The 22973-nt window shown below is 38.2% G+C and overlaps 1 protein-coding gene across 1 annotated transcript in view; it reads left to right on the top strand.

Annotated features, from left to right (window-relative positions):
* The first annotated feature begins 201 nt into the window (after positions 1–201).
* Positions 202–22973, top strand: part of Slc16a10 (solute carrier family 16 member 10) — a 125137-nt gene continuing 102365 nt past the window's right edge. Inside the window, exon 1 of the mRNA XM_047559813.1 lies at positions 202–800. Coding sequence (XP_047415769.1) covers positions 491–800 — 310 coding nt within the window. The 5' untranslated portion in view covers positions 202–490. The remainder of the gene's footprint in view (positions 801–22973) is intronic.

The following is a 22973-nucleotide window of genomic DNA, read 5'->3' as shown; positions in this document are numbered from 1 at the left end:
CACCCCTCTTGTTAATACTCTGAGGAGGGGTGACCTGCACCTTTGTGACCCCGGCGCCCTTCAGTTAGCAGGAGGCCGCGAGGCAGACGGGCAAGCAGACACAGCCACCCGCGGTCTCCTGGGGCCGTGCGCCACAGGGCGCCCCGCCTCCCCCCTCCGAGGCCCAATCATCTGTGGACTCTGGGGGCACGTCCCGCTCCCGGCCACGCCCCCTGTCGGCCGGGCTGGGGGCGCCTTTAAGAACCGGCAGCTGGCCCCGGGCTCCGTCGGGAGTGCGGGGCTGCAGACTGCGAGGCGCGAGTCCTGAGTCCAGAGGCGCTCGCGCGCCGCCGCCGTCCTCGTGGCCGTCCTGCGCAGCTCGCCGCCCTCCTGCTTGCCAGTCAGGGGCTCTACCGCCTTCGCCTTGGCCTCCTAATCCGCCCGCGCGGCTCTCCCAGTTCCTTCGCGAGCGGGCCGGGAACCCGCGCCTTCGCGCTCTCCGCCTCGGGCCATGGTGCCCTCCCAGGAGGAACCCGCCGCCGCGCGGGGGACTAGCGAGGCGCAGCCACCCGGCCCCGCGCAGGTGGGGGAAGCTCCGCTGCCCGACCCGGGACCCTCGGAAGGCCCGGAGGCGGCCGCTGAGAAGGTGGAGGTGGAGCCCCGGGAGCCCCCCGAGGGCGGCTGGGGCTGGCTAGTGATGCTGGCGGCAATGTGGTGCAACGGGTCGGTGTTTGGCATCCAGAATGCCTGTGGGGTGCTCTTCGTGTCCATGCTGAAGACTTTTGGGTCCAAGGACGATGACAAGATGGTCTTTAAGACAGGTGAGGCGCAGCAACCAGCCCTGGGGGACGCGGGGTCCCGGAGCGCATTCCACGTGCTGGGTGTGTGTCCGTGCCCCATTGTGAATCTTGGTGGGTCCCTCTGTGCCGGAGGGTGCGAGCGCTTGTGTCTGTACGTTGCCTATGGAGCCTACGGCTCGGTGTGCCAGTCTTTGTGTGGAATCAGATACAGGGACTGTGTTTGGAAACAAGTTGCAGAACTTGTTGCAAATAAGCCCAGGTTTCCACTTTTCCCTTCTGCAGAGTGGGCGCTAAAAGTCCACATTACTTTCGTCTTAGTGCCAGAAAACAATCAGAATCTTCCGACACCAACAACATCTCGTTGCCATTTTTATAGTCCCTTTCGTGTCTAGGACGATTGGGTTGTTCATACTACTGGGCTGCAGAGGGTGGGTGTATGTTGCGGGGCTGCTTGGTAGAAGGAGAGATGAAAAATATATCCCAAGGTCACGGAAAGCCTGTGGAAAGCCAGTTTCTCATCGCTCTCCACCGTGCTAAATATAGAAAGCATAGGCGGCATCTGCATCTGGGACTAGGAAGAGGAAGGTAAGAGGTTGCCCCTTCCTGCTGTGTTCTTGGACATTTTCTTCAATATAGTAAATAACGTGTAAAAGGCACAGACTCGGCTTTTTTGTTATTACTTTACCTCTTGACTGATTAGGCAAAAAAAAAAAAAAAAAAAAAAAAAAAAAAAAAACCAACCAACCAAACAAAAAACCTCAAAAAGCTGAAACAAAACAAACAACAACAGAAACCCAACAAAGTCTAAAATCTTCAAAGTAACATTTCCCCATTAATGATTTCTCATCTTTCAAGGCAGGAGTTATCCACTCCATTTAGGTGAGAAAACTGAAGCTCAGTGAAATAAAGTTTCTTGGTGAGTAGCAGAATGGACAGAACACTGTCACCTAACCTTAAGGCTAAGTGATTTTCATTACTAAATCAGGCTTCCCCCTGCTATTTGGGGAACTTTATATGATCAATAATGTTAATTTTAAAAATTAATTTTAGAGTGAATGTTCTTTTAGGTCTTCAGTGTGCATACCATGAATAAGCAGGACTATAGTAACAAATTCTAAGGCAAAGGTAATGTTGATGATCTAAAAATCTTATATAAATAGTATTATAGTATTTGTATCATTCTGCAACCTGATTTTCTTTGGTTTTGCATTATGTTTAGGACTTATCCACATAATACCTCAGTTTGAACTGGTAGCTCAAGTTCTTTCCATTTTAACTTATGTGGTTTTCATTATGGGTTTATTGTACTTCATGCATTCTCCCTTTAATGAACATTTATACTGCTTCCAAACTTATTATAAGCAAAGCTGAAATAAATATTCTTGCACATTGTCTACTTGTGCATGTGAATAAGGTAGCACATTTAACCTGAAATTTCTGTTCCTTAAACAACTATTGAAGCTGCTGTGTTGTGCAGGTCAATTATTCATGTCTCCTTGAAATAGATTTTTGAGGTGTGGTGAGACTTCCACAGAGAAACATAGTACTTTTCATATGGTATTCAAGCTTTCTTTGGAAAACATGCTCCTTCAATTCAATCCAGGACAATCCTTCATGGCAGAACCAAGAGGAGCTTCCCTTAAACTTACTTCTCTTCAGGGCTTTCTTAATTCTTCTTACATAATGGATGATACAACCAAACTTTCTTAGGTAAGGACCAGAAGAAATTCATATGCACTAAGGTTTAAGTGACTTTACATATATTTCTGTTTATACTCCTTGTTTTACAAATGCTTAAGCCCCTGTTTTGGGCTCTGTGCTGGCAGCATTGAAGATAGTGACTGAGAGAGTCTTGTCCTTCCCAAGGAGTTTATAGGATCTGTTGAGATACAAATGAGTAACAGACAGGAAGTGATAGAATATTTGAAAGGCATTTGTAATGTAACAGGACTCCATCTTATTCTAAAAGGCAGAATTCTGTGCTATTTCAGCAGGTAGTGGAGGCTGGGAAAGGCATTTGATGGCCTCTTTCTCTATGGTTATAAATCTTACTATGAAATTCAGGGAAAGTCAGCTGAACTCTAAGTTGGGCAGTAAACAAAAGAAAAATACTCATGGCATCGCAGTCTCATTATGGGGCATAGCTGCGATGACAGAACTCTGAGATGTGCCTCACACATCCTACTGTGTTGGTAGTAGTTGTAGGTCAGAGGGAGTAAACTAAGCTTGAATTGTCTCTTTTCAATTTTTTCTCATTCACATGTGCATGCTTCTTGTCTGGATGGAGGGGTAGCTATACTTTTTGGAAAACTAAGACAGATTCTACAATTAACTGGAACATTGTTTTCATGTAGAAATTGGAACTTTGTTTTAATTCTGACTGATATTGGAAAATGCATGGACTGATGAAGTATAGAGTTCTTTTTTATCTTCCTGATATAGTGCCATGGGACACTTTCTGGGATCTTGCTAGGGCACTAATCTCATTTACTTATCTACTTCTTTCTTCCTAGAGAAAGCAAATATTATAGTTGTGTATTTGAGTTTTTAAAAAATATCAGTGGCGAATACCCTCCAGTGACTCAGGAGGCTAAGACAGGAGGATCACAAGTTCCAATAGGTTTTGTGATGTTATTGTAATGATTGTGGCTAAAGAACCTCCCTTTTTGATAGACAACTTTTTAAAACTATCTAACTTTTTTTGGGAGGGGTGGGGATACTGGTAATTCAGGGCTACTTTACCACCGACCTATATCCCCAACACTTTTTTATTTTTCTTTTTTAAGTTTTGAGGTAGTCTTCCTAAGTTGCTTATGGCCTTGCTAAATTGCTGAAGCTGGCCTCAAATTTGTAATCCTTTTGCCTCCCAAATTGTTGGGATTATAACTGTGCCCCACCCCACCTAGGATGAAGTAGGATTTTTGATACCATTCAGGAATGAAAGCATTTTGTAACACCTGTAAATACCATCCCCCCCTTTTTGTGCTAGGGGTTGAACCCAGGGGTGCTATACCACTGAGCCAACCCCAAACCTTTTTATTTTTTATTTGGAGACAGCATTTTACTAAGTTGCTCAGGCTGGCCTTGAACTTGCCATCATTTTGCTTCAGCCTTCTGAGTGAGATAACAGGCATAACAGGCATGTGTACCATTATGCCCTGCCAGCTTCGTTTTTAGAGTAGCCTTATAGTAGTCATTTATAGATAAAAAAGTTGTAACTTTCCAGTTTAGGGTTGGGCTACCTGATATCAGTATTTACAAAAATTAAATTGAACTTAAGAACATCTTTTTAACTGGGGAAAATTTATACTTATATAAATAAGTTGTCCTGGAAGTAGAACCCTACCTGGGTTTTTTTTTTCCCCCTTTGAAACTGTTTGCTGCATATTTACTTGTATATTCTCCAGAACCTCAATGGTGTCATCTATGCAAGTCATCAGAAAACTGTGAAATCATTTTTGGAAAAGAATTTCATTTAGAGCTGGGCTCAGTGGAGCATGCCTGTAATCCAGCACTCTGGGGGTTGAAAGGAGGATTGCAAATTTGAGTCCAACCTGGGCAATTTAGCAAGACCCTGTCCCCAAAATAAAAATAAAAGGACTATGGTTATAGCTCAATGCTAAGAATGCTGCTGGGTTCAACCTCTGGTCCTGGGGAAAAAAAAAATCCATTTAGTGTTGTCATACCATAAATCCGACCTCATATTCAAATTAAACAAACAAACCTCAACAAAAACAAACCAAATCCCACACATAACTAGAATAGTCTGCTCTCCACAGTTCTGAGCACCTGCTTAGCCGGAGCCACCCACTTAGGAACTGTGGGTGTTTTCATTGGCAGAGATTCGGAATGGGCAACTCCAATTGTGCAGACCCAACACGCAAGACAGCCTCTCAGAGCCTGCAGCGATGGAGGAAAGTAGCTCTCTCAGATGTACCTGGGCTCAATGTGCACGGTCATGCCTTCTTTGCTTAAGTGCCTTTATTAACAGCTAACTTACTTTCTTACCTAGCAAATAGGAACTAGAATAAGGACCTGAGGAGATGACTGCTTATTCCTAAGTCAGAAGGCTTTTTTTCATTTCACTAATGTTTTAAAAAATATTTTTTAGTTGTAGATGGTCATAATATGTTTATTTATTTTTAGGTAGTGAGGATTGAACCTAGTGCCTCATACACGTCAGCAAGTGTTCTTACCAGTCAGCCACAACCCCAGCCTTATTTCACTAGTTTTTAATTAAATAATAGTACAGATTTGAAATCAGAATTGTGAAATACAGATTTGAAATAATGTGTATGGATCAAAGCATTGTTTCTAACCTTTTTCCCTCATAATAAACATAAAAATCTCATGATCTTTGAAAAATTTGATACCTTCAAGGGTAGTTTACCTTTTCTTGTGAATATCTCTCATATTAAGAAGATCAAACCATGCTTCTGTTCTAACCCCTAGCCAAGATTTTGTCAGGTTTACTTTTAGTTGTGTTACAGAAATAATTAGGATTCCTTTTTTTAATACAAAATTATAAAACACATATATGTATACATGTTTTTTATATATGTGCATATATGTGTGTATGTGTGTGTGTGTGTGTGTGTGTGTGTGTGTTTATTGATTTATAAATTACTAATTGTGCCTCTCTGAACCTTTCATATGTTCCTCTTAGGGAATTGTGCTGCCTATGTCCTCCTCCAGTCCTCCCACTTGATTATCACCCATTAAAAGGGTTTAAAATTCAATTCAAAGGTTTGGGAATGTAGTTCAGTAGCAGAGGTTTTGTCTAGCATGCTCAAGGTCCTGGGTTCTATCCGCAGCATCTAAAGAAGAGGAAAAAATTTAAAAAAATAAATAAATAAAAAAGCACCCCCAAACAAAAAAACAGAACAAAACAAAAAAACCAAAAGAAAGGTATGCTTTAGATAGTCAAATCTAAATGAAAATTCACTGTTAAATTAATGGTATGTCAGGGAAAAGTGCATTGGTTTGTCGTCAGCACCAATTGTTTGCTGAAGAGTAAATTGCTTCAATAGTGTTCTGCAAGAGTTTAGGAAACCAGAATTTATTTTTGTGACACACTAAGATTGGATCCAAAGACCAATTCTGAGATACATTTTATAAACTAAGAAGAAACATTATTTATGAAATGGAAATTTTCTTTTTCTTCAGTAATGGGGATTAAACCCAGGGAAGCTCTACCATCGAGCTGCATTCCTAGCCACCTTTATTTTAATTTTGAATCAAGGTCTGGCCAAGTTGCTGAGGCTGGCCTTGAACTTGCCATCCTCCTACCTCAGCCTCTCAGCTTGCTCTGGTTATAAATAAGTGTGCATCACAGCACTCAGCTAAATGGAGATAAAAATTTTCTGGGTAGATAAGTGTTAATGCCTAGTCAAAAAAGTTATTCTGGTGACTGGTTTTTTGTTTTGTTATTTTTGGTGCTGGGGATTGAACTCAGGGCCTCATGTTCTTTGCCACTGAGCTATATCCCCAATCCCTTGTGACTGTTTTTAATAGTAAAAATCTTTTCATCTTGCTTAATTACCCTTTTCTTTAGTTTTGACTAAATGTTGTAATTTCAAATGACAGCATCCCAGAGATTCACCTTTGTCAATGGTTGTTTAAACAATGACATTCCACAAAGTTAGTTGATGTTTTAGTGCAAATGGGGACAGAAAGTTGCCGTTGTCCATATATAGTGATATAACACTTGATGATATTTGATAGCAATACTCTCATCCCTGTTGTTATTAATGAAATAATAGTAAACTTACCTTTTTAAACTGTTTTGCAGAAATGAGTAAATACTAGTCATATGACATTTCAGTTGTAGCTGTTAATGTTTCATCTTTTTCTATTCAGAGAAAAGCATTTCATTGTCTGGAACTGATAAAGGGACCTCGTTTTAAATAAGATCAAATGATTTGGTCATGTCTTAATTTTGGATCAAAAGAGAGATATGTAATATCAGGTGTAAGGGTATTAAGAACTAGATTGTAGCTGGGTGTTGTGGTGCATGCCTGTAATCCCAGTGACTTGGAAGGCCAACCCACAGGAGGATTGCAAATTTAAGGCCAGACTCAGCAATTTAGCGAGGTCCTAAGTAACTTAGCAAGACGCCATCTCAAAATAAAAAATTAGAAGGGCTGGGGATGTGACTGAGTGATTAAATGCCTTTGGGTTCAATCCCTGGTACCCAAACAACAACAACTACAACAAACTAGATAGATTGGTGCTAACACAAGAGCCAGTCAAAGACTATATGTTAAATCCCCCCTTGGGATCCCCCCTACCCCATGCCAGGGATTGAACCCAGAAGTGCTTAACCACTGTGCCACATCCCCAGCCCTTTTTTATATTTTATTTTCAGACAGGATCTCACTGAATTGCTTAGGGCATTGCTAAGTTGCTGAGGCTGGCTTTGAACTTGTGATCTTCCTGCTTCCTGAGTCACTGGGATTATAGACACAGGCCATGATGCCTGGTTACACATTAAATTCTTACTGATTTTTTTTTTTTTTTCTTTTCCTTTTTGAGGGATGGGTGATGGTATAGGAGGGTAAGATAGAAGAGAGAATAGTTTCTTTTGTGTTTTTATGCATGATTATATAGGAAATATTAGACCCAGCATTGATAAGTAATTTCCTTCATTCCTTTCTCTTTCCTTCTCATCACTCCCACTCCTCGCCTCAAGGTTGAACCCAGGGGTGCTCTACCACTGAGTTATTTTCCCAGCACTCCCTTTAAAAAAAAAAAAAAAATTCTTTTGTGAGACAGTGTCTCACTACAGTTGCTGAGGTCTTAAACTAGCAATCTTCCTGCCTCAGCCTCCTGAAGTGCTGGGATTACAAGCATGCACCACTGTGCCCAATCAGTGTTGATAAATAATTTCTAATCTAACATTTTATTTGGCAGTTTTCATGTGTTTCTGCTATATAGGCTACTTATATGGGGAGCAGAGGCAAATAAGCCATTTCTTTCACATTTTATTGTTGGCAAACAGGAAAAAACAACTGAGAGGGTCTTTGCCTGAATGTAGAAAAAGAAAGGTTATGTTTTAAATGTTTATTTAAACTAAAAGGTTTAAAGTAATACTTTTAAATGATTGAAATTTTTGATCAGCCTAGTTATGAGCCACTTAGAAGATTCTTTATAAAACAGGAGAGTTTGTCATTATTTTCTATAAACTTGTGTCTACGAATGATGCTGGCTAGGACTGACAACTAAATCTATCCCAGGAATGTTGTGAAATCTTCTGTAGAAGTCTACTTGAATCTTAAATAAAAATAAATTATAAAAAGTATCATTTCATTGCTTTGGGAACTAATTACTTGGAGAGGGATTTGGTTTATCTTCAGTTTTTTGTCTTTTTTTACTCACCTGGAAAGTAGTAGCATTTAAAGGTTAGCCCACTCTTTCCAAGCAATAAAACTAGGGAACACTGACTCTTAACTCTTACTTGAAATTTACACTGATGTGTGTGGGTGTTTGTTTATATATATCAGTGTATACATATCAGTTTATGCATATATATGTATATATATACATACTATAGAGCCACAGTATCTGATTCTTGGGACCATACTTCTTGGGACCATATGTTTTGAAATTCATATTTTTTCAAATTGTAAAAAAGTGGTCTGGTACCTACACATATTTTTTAACCTCTTTAGACAAGTCTAAGGTACTTTGTAATCAAAGACTTTAGCATTCCTAAGGGAGCAAATTATATGAATTTTCAGTGTAAGTGGGACAAAGACCACAAATAGTCTCACGTCAGTTTAAATCAGGTTTTGTTTTCAAGTGTTGATGTCATTTTAAAAACCTATTGCAAATAAGTAATTGTATATTTATATGTATTTACTTTTGTTTTATGTTTCTTAGTGACATATTTTAGGTACTTTTTTTTTTAGATACATTTTTCTCTATCCTATAGGGCCCCAACATAATAGTTTCACTAAGTGTTCTATTTTACCATACTGGTCTACACTAGGTTACTCAACTAGGTCTCCTTTGTTGGCTGTTTGAATAGCAGTGTTATGTAATGGAAGTAGCATATCTGTATACATCTTTGGGCAAATTATTTTTTTATCCTCTTGGATTGTTTCCTTGGGGTATGCATCCAAAAGTGAGATTACTAGTTCAAAGGGTATGAATAACTTTATAACACTTGTTATACATTGCCAGATTATTCTTTAGAATACTGGAAAGTTTACAGTGTCACTGGCAATGTTCTGACTCCTTGTTCTGACTCATTGTTAGGTTTTATGTTTTTTTGTTTTTTTTTTAATATTTGCTAATTTGATAAGTGCCAGTGGCATTTAAAAGATAATTTAGTTTATATTTTATTGCTTATAAGACTATGTGCTTTCTCAGTTTTTGAGTCTTTTAGGAGCTACAAATGGCTTGGCAATTATATGTAATAAGATCTAGAAATACAAGAGGATGTAAAACAGTGAATATATTATAGTCAAACTTTGTTATTGTAGGTGGGAATACTAGGAAGGCCTGAGATTATCCTAGGCCTTAGGGGTTCCCCCCCCACACACACACCTGGGCAAGTAGGGCACACCCTTGTTCCCTTTCTTTTGCTCTTTCAGCACAGGTGTTATAGTTAGGGTGGGGAGGGAAATTAACCATTATTTTTAAAAGAGGACATAGAAATAATTTAATTTGTTTTGTTTTGACAGTACTAGGGAATCAAACCCAGGGATATTTTACCACTGAGCTACATCCCCAGCACTCCCCACTTTTTTCAAATTTAAAAATTAATTAATTAGTTAATTAATTTTGATGCTGAGGATCAAACCCAGGGCCTTGCATGTATGAGGTAGGTGCTTTACCACTGACCCATGTCCCCAGCCCATTTAAACATTTTTTTGAGACAGGATCTTGCTAAGTTGTACAGACTAGCTTTGAAATTGAGATCCTCCTGCCTCAGCTTTGTAAGTAGCTAAAATAATAGGTGGGTATAGGCCCCTGGCAGAAATCTTTTAATATTTTGTCTACCAAGACTGTCTACCAAGAGCCATGCAAGAAACAGAAGTGAATTTGACTTACTCCATGCTCTTGAGAGGGGGCAAAATGGTATGCACATAAATAAATCTAAGGCAATATGCTATACATGCTAAATGCAGTGCTGACAAGATGTAGGATTTTAGAGGGTAAAAAGTAGTCTGAACTGATTTAGGAAGGTTTCATGAAGGTACCTTTTGCAAAAGGTGAACAATTTGTGTGGTCTGAAGAGAAACATGAGTGTGTGAAAGTAGCTTTTGAGTTAGGCATTAGAGGATTGGTAGACTTTCCTCTCACCTGGCATTCCAGGTAAGGTGCAAGTTCTGGGCAAAAGCCCAGGAGCAGTTCTAATACTGAATGTCTCTTCTGTGCTTTACTGTGTATTTTACGTTACCCTGTTTTATCTACCCAGCAATCCTATGATCTATTATGTCCCTGTGTTTTAGGTGGGCTGCTAAAACCCATAAATGGTGGGGCTAGATTTTGAACTTAAGTCTGACTTCAGGACCCAGGTTCTTTATTCTTAACTACTTACAATCTTATGTACGTGAGTGTCATAGTTTGGTTTGGCTAGAACTCAGGTTATGTAATGGAAAGTTGTAGAAGGTAAGACTGGGAAATAATGGTAGAGCTGAGGACTGAAAGATCCAATGCCAACTGAAGAAATTTGGACATTATTTGATAGATAGGCCATGGAAAGAAACTGAGGGTTTCTGAAGAAGTGCTTTTAAAAGATGACTGATTTGCAGAAGAAAGAAGTAGGGCGGACACCAATTACTAAGTCCCTGACTGAAAGCCCGGTGAGATTTGAGGCACAACTGAGAAAATAGGAATGATGGAATAGCTGTGAGGCATTACAAAGGATGGACTGAGGGGATTCTGGCAAGTGGTGGCCGTGGACGGTGATGGAGAACACTGAAACAGGTGATGACTGCATCTGGAGCCTGTGTCTGAATAACTTTTGATCACAGAACCCCACATTTTTATTCTGTACTGGATTCCCCAAATGATGTCAACAGTCCTGAATGAGGCTGTTGACCAGACCAGGGGCATGAGGAGGAGTTGCCAGGGAAAGGCTGTCTTAGATTTTGGGCATGTAGAGTGTTAAAGGCCAGCAGGATCTCATGGGAGAATGCCAAATAGAGAACTAGAAATGCAACCCGGAAGCCTCAGAGCGAAGCTGTCAGAGGCAGAGCTTTGGAAAGAGCATGTGTCTCTAAGGGGAATATGACATAATCATAGAAATCCAGAAATTCTGTCTAGAGCAGACCTCCAGGTGCTCCTGGTTAATTGAGTTTGTTTCAGTTGAAATCATCATCCCTCCATCTTTCTTTCTTTCTCTCTCTCTCTTTCCCTCCCTCCCTCCCTTCCTTCCTTCCTTCTTCCTTCCTTTCTTGACAGGGCCTCACTAAGTTGCTGAGGCTGGTTTTGAACTTGTAATTGTCCTGCCTCCTGAGCTGCTGGGATTACAGGCGTGAATCACCATACCTAGCAACCTCTTAGATTTTTGACATACTGCCTTTTCTTTCATTTGTGACATATTTACGCCAGTCTATAAGTCTTATTTTCAAGATGGTCTTGACAGAAGAACTTGAGAATAGTTTAGAAGTATTTCAATTAATTTTTATATTTCAAATATAAATGTAATTTATTGACAGTGGTGGAAGACCTGCTTGTTGAACAGGTCTTGTAGATCAGCTTTCACAGATTTTAGACACTCAGCCAGTTATTTGATTCAGCTCATAATGAAAACAGTTCTTTCAAATATAGATTCTACTCTTTTTTTTTTTTTTGTACTGGGGATTGAACTCAGGGGTACTTTACCACTGAGCTACACCCCAGTTCTTTTTAATTTTTTAATTTTGAGACAGGGTCTTGCAAAGTTGCTGAGGGTCTTGCTAAGTTGCCCTGGCTGACCTGGAATTTGCAGCCCTCCTGCCTCCCTGCTGGAATTATAGGCGTTTGCCACCATGCCCTGCCTAGGTTCTACTCCTTAAAAAACTGTCTAGCAAAGCTACTAGAAAACAAGAAGAAATGAAATTAAGTTCTGTATAGATTAGAACTATAGTGGAGTATCATTTTTAAAAAATATTTTTATTAGTTGTTTATTTAATTTATTTATTTATATGTGGTGCTGAGTATTGAACCCACTGCCTCACACATGCTAGCAAGCGCTCTACCACTGAACCACAATCCCAGCCCATGGAGTATCTTGTATTTTGTAAAACACATGATTTGTTTTTGCACGCTCATCTTAGATGTCTGAGATTTCCAGGGAAGAAGGTGTCCTTGTGTGGCACACATTGGCCAAGAATGGAATCAGTCCTAACTGAGATAATAAGTGACTACCTGGCCACACATGAGTATTTTGCCTTAGTTTTTCTGTCACACAGTTAGTAAGGAGACTTGAATAAGAAAATAGACTATCAAAGCACTTTTAGATGTATGAAGCACCACAAATATGTCGAATAATATTATTATTGAACGTGTTGGCCTGGGCTTGTTAGAGGGTGTGTATGTTGACTCACTTGCTGATCTGTAATCTCTCAGGACTCAGTTCCTGAATTGCTCTTTTGTGATTGAAGCCCTGCTGGAAGTGCTGGAGGTGCAGTGATCCTGGAAGAAGAACCAGTAAAAAGCAAGGGGCGGGTGGGAGGGAATTGATAAGAAGAGATTATTTCCCTTTTTTGTACTTGAAGACACCCTTTCCCTTCCTGTAACTGTGTCTTTTTTTTTTTTTTTAATATTTTTAGCTGTAGATGGACACAATATCTTTATTTTGTTTATTTTTTGTGTTGCGCTGAGAATCGAACCTAGTGTCTCATATGTGCTCTATCACTGAGCCATGACCCCAGCCCGACTGTGTGCCTTTTAATACCATATTGCTTCTTCATTTATAAGGTCTGTGGGGCACAAGGCAGTGTTTTGATATGTTATTTGCTGTTGTGCTGGGAGGAATGGAAGCGCTGGTTTGCTGACTAGTGAATTTGATTTCTAATGACTGCGATCAAAGGAGGAAAAGGAAAATCCAACTAAACCATTTTTTCTCCTTTAAGAATTTGAGATACAGAAGCCCTGTGATCTTTTAAGTCCTATGCCAACATACCAGACAAAAAGAGACTTGATAACAGAAAAGGTCAGGAATAGCAAAAGAGCAATGTAAGTTTTTGGTATTCACTTCAAAACACAGTTTTTTATATCTTAGTGTTCATTTGTTATGTGTATGCTTTTAAAACTAGTTTTTTATGTGTACTTTTTTATATCTTTGTTTAGGAAACAAATGTCAAGCCACTTAAAAGGCAAACTCTTTGTGGAAAAAAATCTGGTAAAAGTAATACTTAATCCAATTAATCTGTCTTCTTCCTCTAATTCATCACGATGACTTTGGGAGTCTGGTGGCAACTGAGAATGGGTAATGGAAAAATGTCAAGGCTATGTAATCCCCATTATTTATGGTCACTTAAGAGGATAAATTAATCATTGGTCACTAATCTTTGGAAATTACTCTATTGAGCTGGAAATATCCCTAGTTTTTTTGGGAAGCAAGTCAGTGAGTCAGTAGAACTGTCAAAATTGATCAACTTTTCTAAGTCTAATAATAAGTGAATAGAACAAGTTTCCATTAACCTTTTCCTCCCTGTATTGTAGCATGGTCATCTGTAACCCTGGAAACTGTATGGAACAATAGGGAAAATACATTAACATACTATCTTGTGGTGAATTTTCAGGTTGGCCTTAGACAAACTTCAGAGCCTTACCTCTAACTGAGGATGAACAAAGCTGCCTTCGCAGGGGAAGACTTGCAAACTATGTATTCATTTTTAATCAGAATTAGGCAAGTTAGATAGAACCCCAAACTTCAGGTGATAAATGACCTCTTGGGAATGTGAAGATGCTAATCCATAAATTTAAAAAAAAATTTTTAATATTTTTTTACAGATTGCATTTTGATGTGTCAAAATGCATTCTACTTTCATGTATAACTAATTAGAACAAATAAAAAAAAGAATCAAAAAACAAAGAATTAGGTGAGTTAGCAATATTATAAAACTGTTTTGAATATATTGTTTAGGAAATGAGTGTCATGTGGCTACAATTCTATTTATATGTTAAAATTTGAACTAATTTATACATTAACTTTTGAAGGAGTCAGTATTATTTAAGTACTATGTTTATTAGATGCTAGGGATGGGGTGGGAATAAAGAAAAGTATACATTTCAATACCAAGGAAATAAAAAAAGCAAAATCCTCTCTTGCCCTCGATTTTCCACCTGGGTACAATATCTCTAAAGAAGACAATTATTCATTTTTGGAGTTTGAGGTGTCCATTGAGAAGTTTTCCAAAGAATCTTTATATTTGAGAGTAAATAAGATTACTATGCAGGACCATCAGAGCTACACTGGTTAGTTTTTACAATCAAAACCATTTTGATAATAACAAAATTTACCTCTCTACTTAAGTTGTAATTGTTGCCTTGATAAGGTTTCTAGAAATAAAACAGAATTCAGCCAAATGTTATTCGTAATCAGTAAAGAAGCGTATGTATCACTATGAGAAACATACTAGTAATATATGGTATTGACTTACCTTAGAACTGAAATATAAATTACGTTTTTAGAAAAGAAGTGTAGATCTAAAATTTTTAACTAGGATACATTTTAGAAGGCTCAATTCAATTAATTTTTTTTTTTTTAATTTAAGAAATTTTATCACTCTGGGCCTTCCCCCTCTGGGCAGTGGCAGAAATCAGCCCTGGGAACAGAACTGAGGCACATTTTGGTCCATTTTCCTTCACATGGTTGCCCAGGGAGTGAGGTGAAAGATGCAGGACTTTCTAGGGACTGAGATGTGGCCCTTTTGGGCAAGGTTCATGTGCCACAGCAAAGCAGATGAGGTCAGCCTGGCTTTGGGTCAGGCCTCAGTGCCCCTTGCTCTTGCCCCAGGCTTTCTGGACCTCCTAGAAACTAAGAAACATCAGGCCCACGTTGATACTGTAGATGCTGGTACAAATAATGCAGACCTAGAACATGAGAAACAGGAGCCAGGCCAAGTGGATAGAACCATTGGGGGACACCAGGGAACTTGCACCAGTAGGCTAGAGGCCCAGCAACCCTGCAATTAACCTGGAGAGAAGGCGCACACACAGTGAATGGGGTGCCAGCGTGGTCACAGAGCCGCCGAGCAGGTAATCCCGTGGTGGATGTGCAGCACCTTAATGTGCAGTCCCCAAAGAGAAAGCACTAAGTCCCGGAGGCAGAGAGCAAACCACACCCTTCCAGGCTTCCTCTACCAGATGGAAGAGGACCAGGCACATTTGATTAATTTTTGAAAGTCAGCTTTTTTGAGTGGTATTTTACATATAATAAAATTCACCAATTTTAAGTGTGCAATTTGGTGAGTCCTGGCAACTACATACAGTCATGTAGCTGTCATCACAATCATAACACGGAGCATTTTTATCACCCCAGGATGTTCACTTGGACACCTTTGCAGATAGTCTTCTTCTCTTACACTCTGGCTCATGGAAACAATCTGCTTTCTGTCACTATAAGTTAAATTCTAAATTTTTATATATGTATAAATGGAATCATACAGTGTGTTCTCTTTTGTGTCTAGTTTTCATTCAGCATGATGCTTTTGAGATTGATCCATATTGTTGCATGTAGGCAATTTGTTTTCATTACTGAGTAATATTCCATTGTATACCTATACCACAATTTTTCATTCATTCACACGTTGATAAACAATTGGGTTGTTTCTGGTTTTTCTCATCTCAAAAAAGTACAAACATTGGTGTGCAAGTGTTTGGATGTATGTTTTCATTTCTCTTGTGTGCCCTATTTTAATGTTTTTCTATATTGTTTATCCACATTTTTAATTTCATAAGAGGGTAACACTGTGTGTGTGTGTGTGTGTGTGTGTATGTGTGTGTGTGTGTTTTATTTAAAAGAAATTGTAGAGACTGGGGCTATAGCTCAGTTGTAGAGTGCTTGCCTTAGGACCACCTATTGAAGTCCTGGAAAGGAAGAATGGGAGCAAATGTAGTAGCTTAAGTGAGAACCAGGAACCTGAGGGTAAGAGGTCTTTAAATGTGGCCATGGGGTTGAGTGACAAATTCGAGGAGCATGGCAAAGGTTTGGATACTGATTAATAATAAGGAAAAGGGTTGAAAACTCAACCAAGATTAGAAACTGTGTATTTGTGGTAAAACCAGTTTCCAAGATTGTGCCTCCCAAGCTGTGCTCTGATAGGTGAGCAAAGGATGTGGACTGTAGAGCTGACGTAAGGTTAGAATCAAAGCCGAGTGTTTTTTGTTCATGTTCCCCTCTGTATTGTATGGCTTCTTCTACCTGTATACCACCATTGGAGACTTGGATGTACTCCTGATTTAAGTGTTTGTTGATTATACGTGTAAAAATTTTTTTTTATTGTGGAAAAAATAGCATAAAATGTATCAGTTGAACCATTTTAAGTGTACAGTTAACTGGCATTAATTACATTCACAATGATGTGCACCCGTCACCACTATTCTGCAGTTTTAACTTTGGGCCTGATTTGGTCTCTCTCTTCCACATTTTGTATCACTCCTGCTCTATAAACTCAACCAAGTTCTTTACTGAGTACAGTATTTGTGTTTTTAAAGCAGAGGTGTTGGTAATAGTATGCACTACGCTTAAGTTTGTTAGGCCCTATGCAAGGTACAGATTGTGGCATTGGTTTTCTAACTATTTATTGACAATTATTTGTTAATGTCTGACTTTTTTCCTAGCCAGGGAAGGTTTATGAGGGCAGGAGCTGTGTTTGTCTTGTTTAGTTATATCTGTATTGCCCAGCACAGTGCTTGACATGTGTAGACATTCAGTGATGGTTTTGAACAAAATGAAAGTCCTTCACTGCAAAGGACTTAAAATCAACATACTACAGTGACACAGCCACATCAATCTTTATAGCAGCTCAATTCACAATAGCTAAACTATCGAACCAACCTAGAGGTCCTTCAACAGATGAGTGGATAAAGAAAATGTGGTACCATGTACACAATGGAATATTACTCAACTTTAAAGAAGAATGAAATTCTGGCATTTGCTGGTAAATGGATGGAATTAGAGAATATCATGCTAAGTGAAATAAGCCAATTCCCCAAAACCAAAGACTGTATGAATGGTTTCTCTGATATGCAGAAGCTAATTCACAATGGCCGGGGTAATAGGATAGAATAGAGTTTTATTAAGTAGAGTGAGTGAAGGGAGGTGAAGGGGCATGGGGGTCAGAATGATAGTAGAGTGAAACAGACCTTATTACCTCATGTACATGTATGACTGCATGACCAATGTGATGCTGCAATATATATAATCAGACAAACAAGAGATTTTTACTGTTTATATGTTATCTATCAAAATGTATAAATGCATTCTACTGTCATGTACAACTAATTTGAACAAATAAAATAAAAAAAGAATTTGTTTCAGTTTAATATGTGGTTTTTGAATGCTTCATATGAAGCAGGCAAAACTTGTATCCACACATTAATACAGATTCTAGGGCATGGCACATTCCAATGTTTAGTTAATTAGTGGAAATTAAAAAGGGTTTTTATTTGTAATTTTTCCTAAGAAGGTATTAGAGCAGGCTGTGCATTAAACAAATGGCTGTACAGAATTGGCAGCGATAATCCCAAAGTTTGAAGGCTGTAGGTTAATTAGGATAACTGGACAGAAAGTGAGTTAATCAAATTTGAGAGTTGAAAGAATGTTCCAATAATTTTATGTTCAAACACATTTCAAAAATGTCAGCAGGTAACTGGAACTTTAGTTGCAGAATGCTGCAAAACAGCAGAACACCAGTGGATTTTATGGCTATGGTAATGTTTTGGAGGAAGAAAAACCAATAAAATGGTTTGGGCCATTTGATTCTATTACCCCATGTTAAATAAAATATACTAGAATTTGAAATATTAGTTTCATAAAAAACTAAATATTTTAGGAATTCTACATTTCTTTAGTTTATTAACGAATCCAGTAATAATTTTATTTATTTGACAAATGTGAATAAATATGGGCATTTCTCTATTAACTGGTATTAAAGTATTACCATTTTTCCCCCCCAACTGGTTTGTGGTTAAATGGAGACAAAGGAGAAAATACACAGTAAGAATTAATTAGTAATATATTGAATATCTTATAAGAATTATCACAATTTGTCCTTTGATTCTGAAAGCTAAGTACTCTGTGTATTTGTAGAAAAACTCACTGAGGCTCTTAAAAATATGTATAATCTGCCTCTAGCATTTTGCTTTAAAATCTCTTGTTCTGTTTCCTTGCCCCTTCTAACATTAATAAACTAAAACTTGAGTTAGGAACTTTTCTTATGTGCCATCAGCAAAATCTACTATGGCTTATCATTGTGATATGTGTGTAGACCAGTGGACAATGGGTCTTGAATTGGATTTCTTTGAATTGGACTTCTTGAGTAAAGTAATACTGGGAAAGAGGAATTTAAAAAAAGGGAGATGGGGGAGTGAGAGAGACATGGAAGAGCAGCCTCAGAGGGAACAGTGAAGCAGCAGCATCCTTGGTTGTGTGAAAGCCTCTTCCTTGTACCTGCACCACTGTGGCCTGCCTTGTCACAATGCTGGTGAGTTAGAGGAATCCACTGTGTAAGGGTGGGGTCTGGGTCTCAGTGCTCCTCTGGCTGACATGGGCATTTGTGCTCTGAGTAGCAACAGCACAGGTTTCCAGGAAACAGTTCCTTCTGTTGTCATTGTAATTTCTCAGTTATCAAGTTTAGTTATTCTGATGTTGATGTCTGCTGTGTTTGTCAGCTTTCTGGTACTATTACAGAACACCTATGGTAATTAATCAACTTAGAAAGAGGGCATGTTTATTTTGGTTGGCAGTTTTGGAGGTTTTAGTCCGTGACCAATTGACCCTGTAGGGGCAGCAGGGAGTGGGTGGTAGAGCAAACCCTTTACCTCATGACCTGGATGTGAAAGAGAAAGAAAGAGACCACAATCCCCTCCCAGAACACACCCCCAGTACCTAAGACCTCCGACTAGGTCTCACTTCTTAGAGGTTCCACCACCTCCTAATAACACCAAGTTAGGGACCAAACCTGTTACATATTGGCCATTGTGATATAGTCCAGCTCCAAACTATAACTTCTGTGACCCCAGCTACTATCATATCAATCACACAGGAAATCTCTGTTCTGTTTCTCTTCCCCCCTTCCTTGTTTTTCTTCTATCTTGTTTATTATATCTCTTCTTTTAGTCAAGCATGCCCATTTGAACATGAACGGTTACCATTTCCATCAGCAAGCATAGGACTTGGCCCTTACCTAAATGTCTCTTAATGCTTTTGTGTGTTTTGGTAAATTAAGACACTAAAGATGTTGCATATATGTTCCAGCATTGGTAAATCTCAAAAACGATACTCAGTGAAAATGTGGAAGAGCCTTTCTGCTATATCACTTATGTTTTCTTAAAAAATCACGTTAAACTGTTTTGCCACATTTCATTGATGCTAAGATACACTATTTTGTGCACACCAAAAAAGGAGAAAAACTGCCAATTAAACTATGATATAGTGATTTATTATGAATTATAAGATGCATCAACATTTTAGATATGTTATAATGTGAAAAAATATGCATCTTAGAATTAAAGAAGATTGAATATATTACATAAAAGTCTAGAAATATGCATAGAAATGATATTTAGCCAGTTTAGAATGTGGTTATTTCTGTGAAAGGGAAGAGGGGAATGAAGGAGGGGGCTACACAAGAAACTTCAACTCCATATTTTGTTTTTAAAAAATTCTAAAGCAAGTATTTGTAAAAAAAAAAAAAAAAAAAAAATTGACAAAGTTGATTGGTAGTACCTATAATTTTCTGTATGTCTTAAATATTTTATAATGAAAAGTATATAGATTTAAAAGGTACATAAAAAGCAAGTTTCCAGCTGGGTGCTGTGGCACATACCTGCAATCAAAGGGACTCGGAAGTTTGAGGAAGGAGGATCACAAATTTGAGACCAGTTTTGATAACTCAGTGAGACCTTATCTCAAAATAAAAAGTGAAAAGACTTGGGATATAACAGCGGTAAAGTGCCCCTGGGTTCAATCCCCAGTACCAAAAAAAAAAAAAAAAAGACAAACTTCCAAAACATTCCTATGGTGGATTCTTTTCCTTTTTTTGGTACTTGGAAATGAACTTGGGGACACTTTACTATTGAACTATATCCCTGGTGTCCATTTTACTTTTTATTATGAAACGAGGTCTCGCTAAGTTGCCAAGGCTGTCCTGGAATTAGTCATCCTCCTGCCTCAGCCTCCTGGATTACAGGTGTGTGCTACTATTTTTTTTCCTATTTGATTGTTTGCTTTTCAAGACTTTTTCCCATGTCCATCATACCTCAGCAGTGGAAATTTTTTCTTTTCTTCCCTTTTTTTTTTTTAATTGATGGAAGCATGGACAGATTGCTTTTACATCTCCATTTTTATGTATAAATTAAAAGATGTTTAGTATTGTCTTGTAATGATTAAACAAAGGAAAAGTTTGATGATGAATATGTCACAGAATGAATAGGATTGCTTGCTATTATTGCTTTTAATAAGTAGTAAAATGTTTCTGTTATTTTATTTTTTAAGTTAATTTTCTGATTGCTCTCTTATTAGGCATTTGATGTCTAGAGAGGGTCAGATCATACAGTACCTTGATAAAAATTATTGTACAAGTTGAAGAAAACATAGTGTCACCCCTAGAAATCCGATAAGACACTTTAAAAATAGAGTCATGAAGCTGGCAACCCCCAATTTTTTATCCCTCTGCTGAAATCTAAAAAGTGATTTGCAGTTTTGTCCTCTTATCTCCAGATCTAAGGGCTATATAGAGTGTTTTTCTCCAAGCAATGAGGAATCAAGGGACTGAAAGTTGATGTTTTATCACACTATTTTAGGAATTCCTTACCCATGATAAAGGACTATTTATCATATTTCCATAATAAACTTTTAGTATCACACTTAGGTGTTTAATATTTCTTATTGCCAAATTAAAATTATTTTGGCAAAAACTATTTAAAAATACCAAATATTGTTAGATCACTTGACCCAGAATCTCTTCCCTAGTATCTTGCCTCATGACTTATAAGAAAGAAAAAACTAACTGCAAGAAGATGAAACTTCAGATTAAAAATCTGAAACTCTGGATTCAACTTAAATGCCCCCGGATACAGAAATGACTAAATAAATGGTGATCATCTACTTTGTGGACTGTGTTGCTATGTAAATTATAATGGTTGCTATGTAGCACCGTAGAAATGCCTGATGGAGAAAGAGCAGGATGTATTGCTTGATTAAAGCTTTCAAAGTGGGCGTGCTTGTGAACAAAAAAGGACTATGGAAAAGATGAAAAAATAGTTGTATTGTGATGGAGGAATTTTGAATGGATTTCTCTTCTTACTATTTGTAAATATTTTATATCTGGGGCAGAGGATGTGGCTCATTGGTAGAGCACTTGGTTAACATGCATGAAGCCTTTGAATTTCATCCCCAATACTGCCGATTAAAAAATTAAAAAAAAATTTTTTTAAATCAGATTTTTTTAAAGTAAGCTTGAATTTCTTTTTAAGAAAATGGTAGTTGGGTTGGATGTAGTGGTGCACACCTGTAATCCCAGGGACTGGGAAGACTGAGACAGGAGGATTGTGATTTCAAGTTCAGCCTCAGGAACTTATTGAGGCCCTAAGCAATTTAGTGAATCCCTATCTCAAAGTAGAAAATAAGAAAGGTCGGGGTTGTAGCTCAGTGATAAAGTGCTAGGTTAAATCCCTGGTACCAAAAAAAGAAAAGAAAAGAAAAGAAAAGGTAGTTGGGTATAGTGGTATACCCCTATAATCCCAGCTACTTCAGAGACTTAGGAGGAAGACTTTTCCCCCCAAAAAGAGGGGGAAAGGGGACGCAAACATTGGTAGAATGGAAGATACTGTAAAACTAAAAGTATTGGCTCCCTCTTTTTTCCCCCCTTCTTTTATTTTGCAGTATTGGAAATAGAACTCAGGGCCTCATGCATGTTAGACAAGCACTCTACCACTGAGCTACTTTCTAGCCCTTTATTAGATTTTTTATTTTGAGATAAGTTGAATAGGTTGTCCTCAAAGTTGCTATTCTCCTGCCTCAGCCTGCTGATTAGGTGGGATTACAGTTGTGAGCCACCACAACTGTACTGGCCCTTTTTAGGATAAAACAAGCATTTAAAACCAAGGTTACTTTATTTAGCAGTGTACACATTGACTTTTAAATTTTGTCCTTTGGGAGGAAGTCTAGCACAATTGCATGGAAGTTAGAATATTGAAGAAGATGGTAAAAGAAGTGGGAGGATCAAAGCAAATGTGATTGGCTTATTCTTTTGTACTACCAAATAAGCAAGTTTTTGGACTGGATCTATTTTAGTCAATTTTCGATTATTTGCTTTGAAGTTATTCATTGGTAATAATGCCATTAGCATTCTCATCAGAATCAAAGTGTGATGGTGAGATGATAGTATCTTGACTAAATTTGTCATTTATATAGAAACTGAACCCTCTCAGGACAGGAAGTACCATTTCTTTTCTCTGTACTTATTTTTGATTTTTGGCTTCAACACTGATTTATGACTTCTAAACCCCCACAAATTTTATATCCAACTCACAGTTGCTATCTTTCCATCATTAATAGAATGAGAGCTGGTGATGAGTAGGGAGGGAATAGGAAAAGACAAATAGACAAAGGATTTTAGACTTCTGGGTCTGTGCTGACCAAATCAATCCAGCTTCCTTGCTTTTGAGTTACTAAACAGGTACCAGGGACTCATCAGTGAAGCTGTGTCATAAGACTCCAAATCTAGTGCCCTTTCTGTTGCACTGTGAGAAGAGAAGGAAGAAAAAGGAGAACTGAGTCAAATTATTGACACTTTAAAGATTTCTTTTTTCATTCCTCATGAAAAGTAGGGCTTTGGACTTGGTGCCATTGTCATGTTAAGTAATAAAGAGTTTTTATAAAGATTACAATCCCCAAACAAAAATAAGTAAAAGACATGGACAGTTCACCAAAGAAGAAATGTAATAAACATGAAAAAATGTGCAGCAAAATTAAATATAGATATAAATATAAACATATTTATATAAATTAAATATAAATATAAATAA

This window comes from Sciurus carolinensis, chromosome 7, assembly GCF_902686445.1.
Source record: "Sciurus carolinensis chromosome 7, mSciCar1.2, whole genome shotgun sequence".
NCBI classification, from domain to species: domain Eukaryota; kingdom Metazoa; phylum Chordata; class Mammalia; order Rodentia; family Sciuridae; genus Sciurus; species Sciurus carolinensis.
The sequence above is the reverse complement of the archived record's forward strand: the minus strand, read 5'-3'. Positions and strand labels throughout refer to the sequence as shown.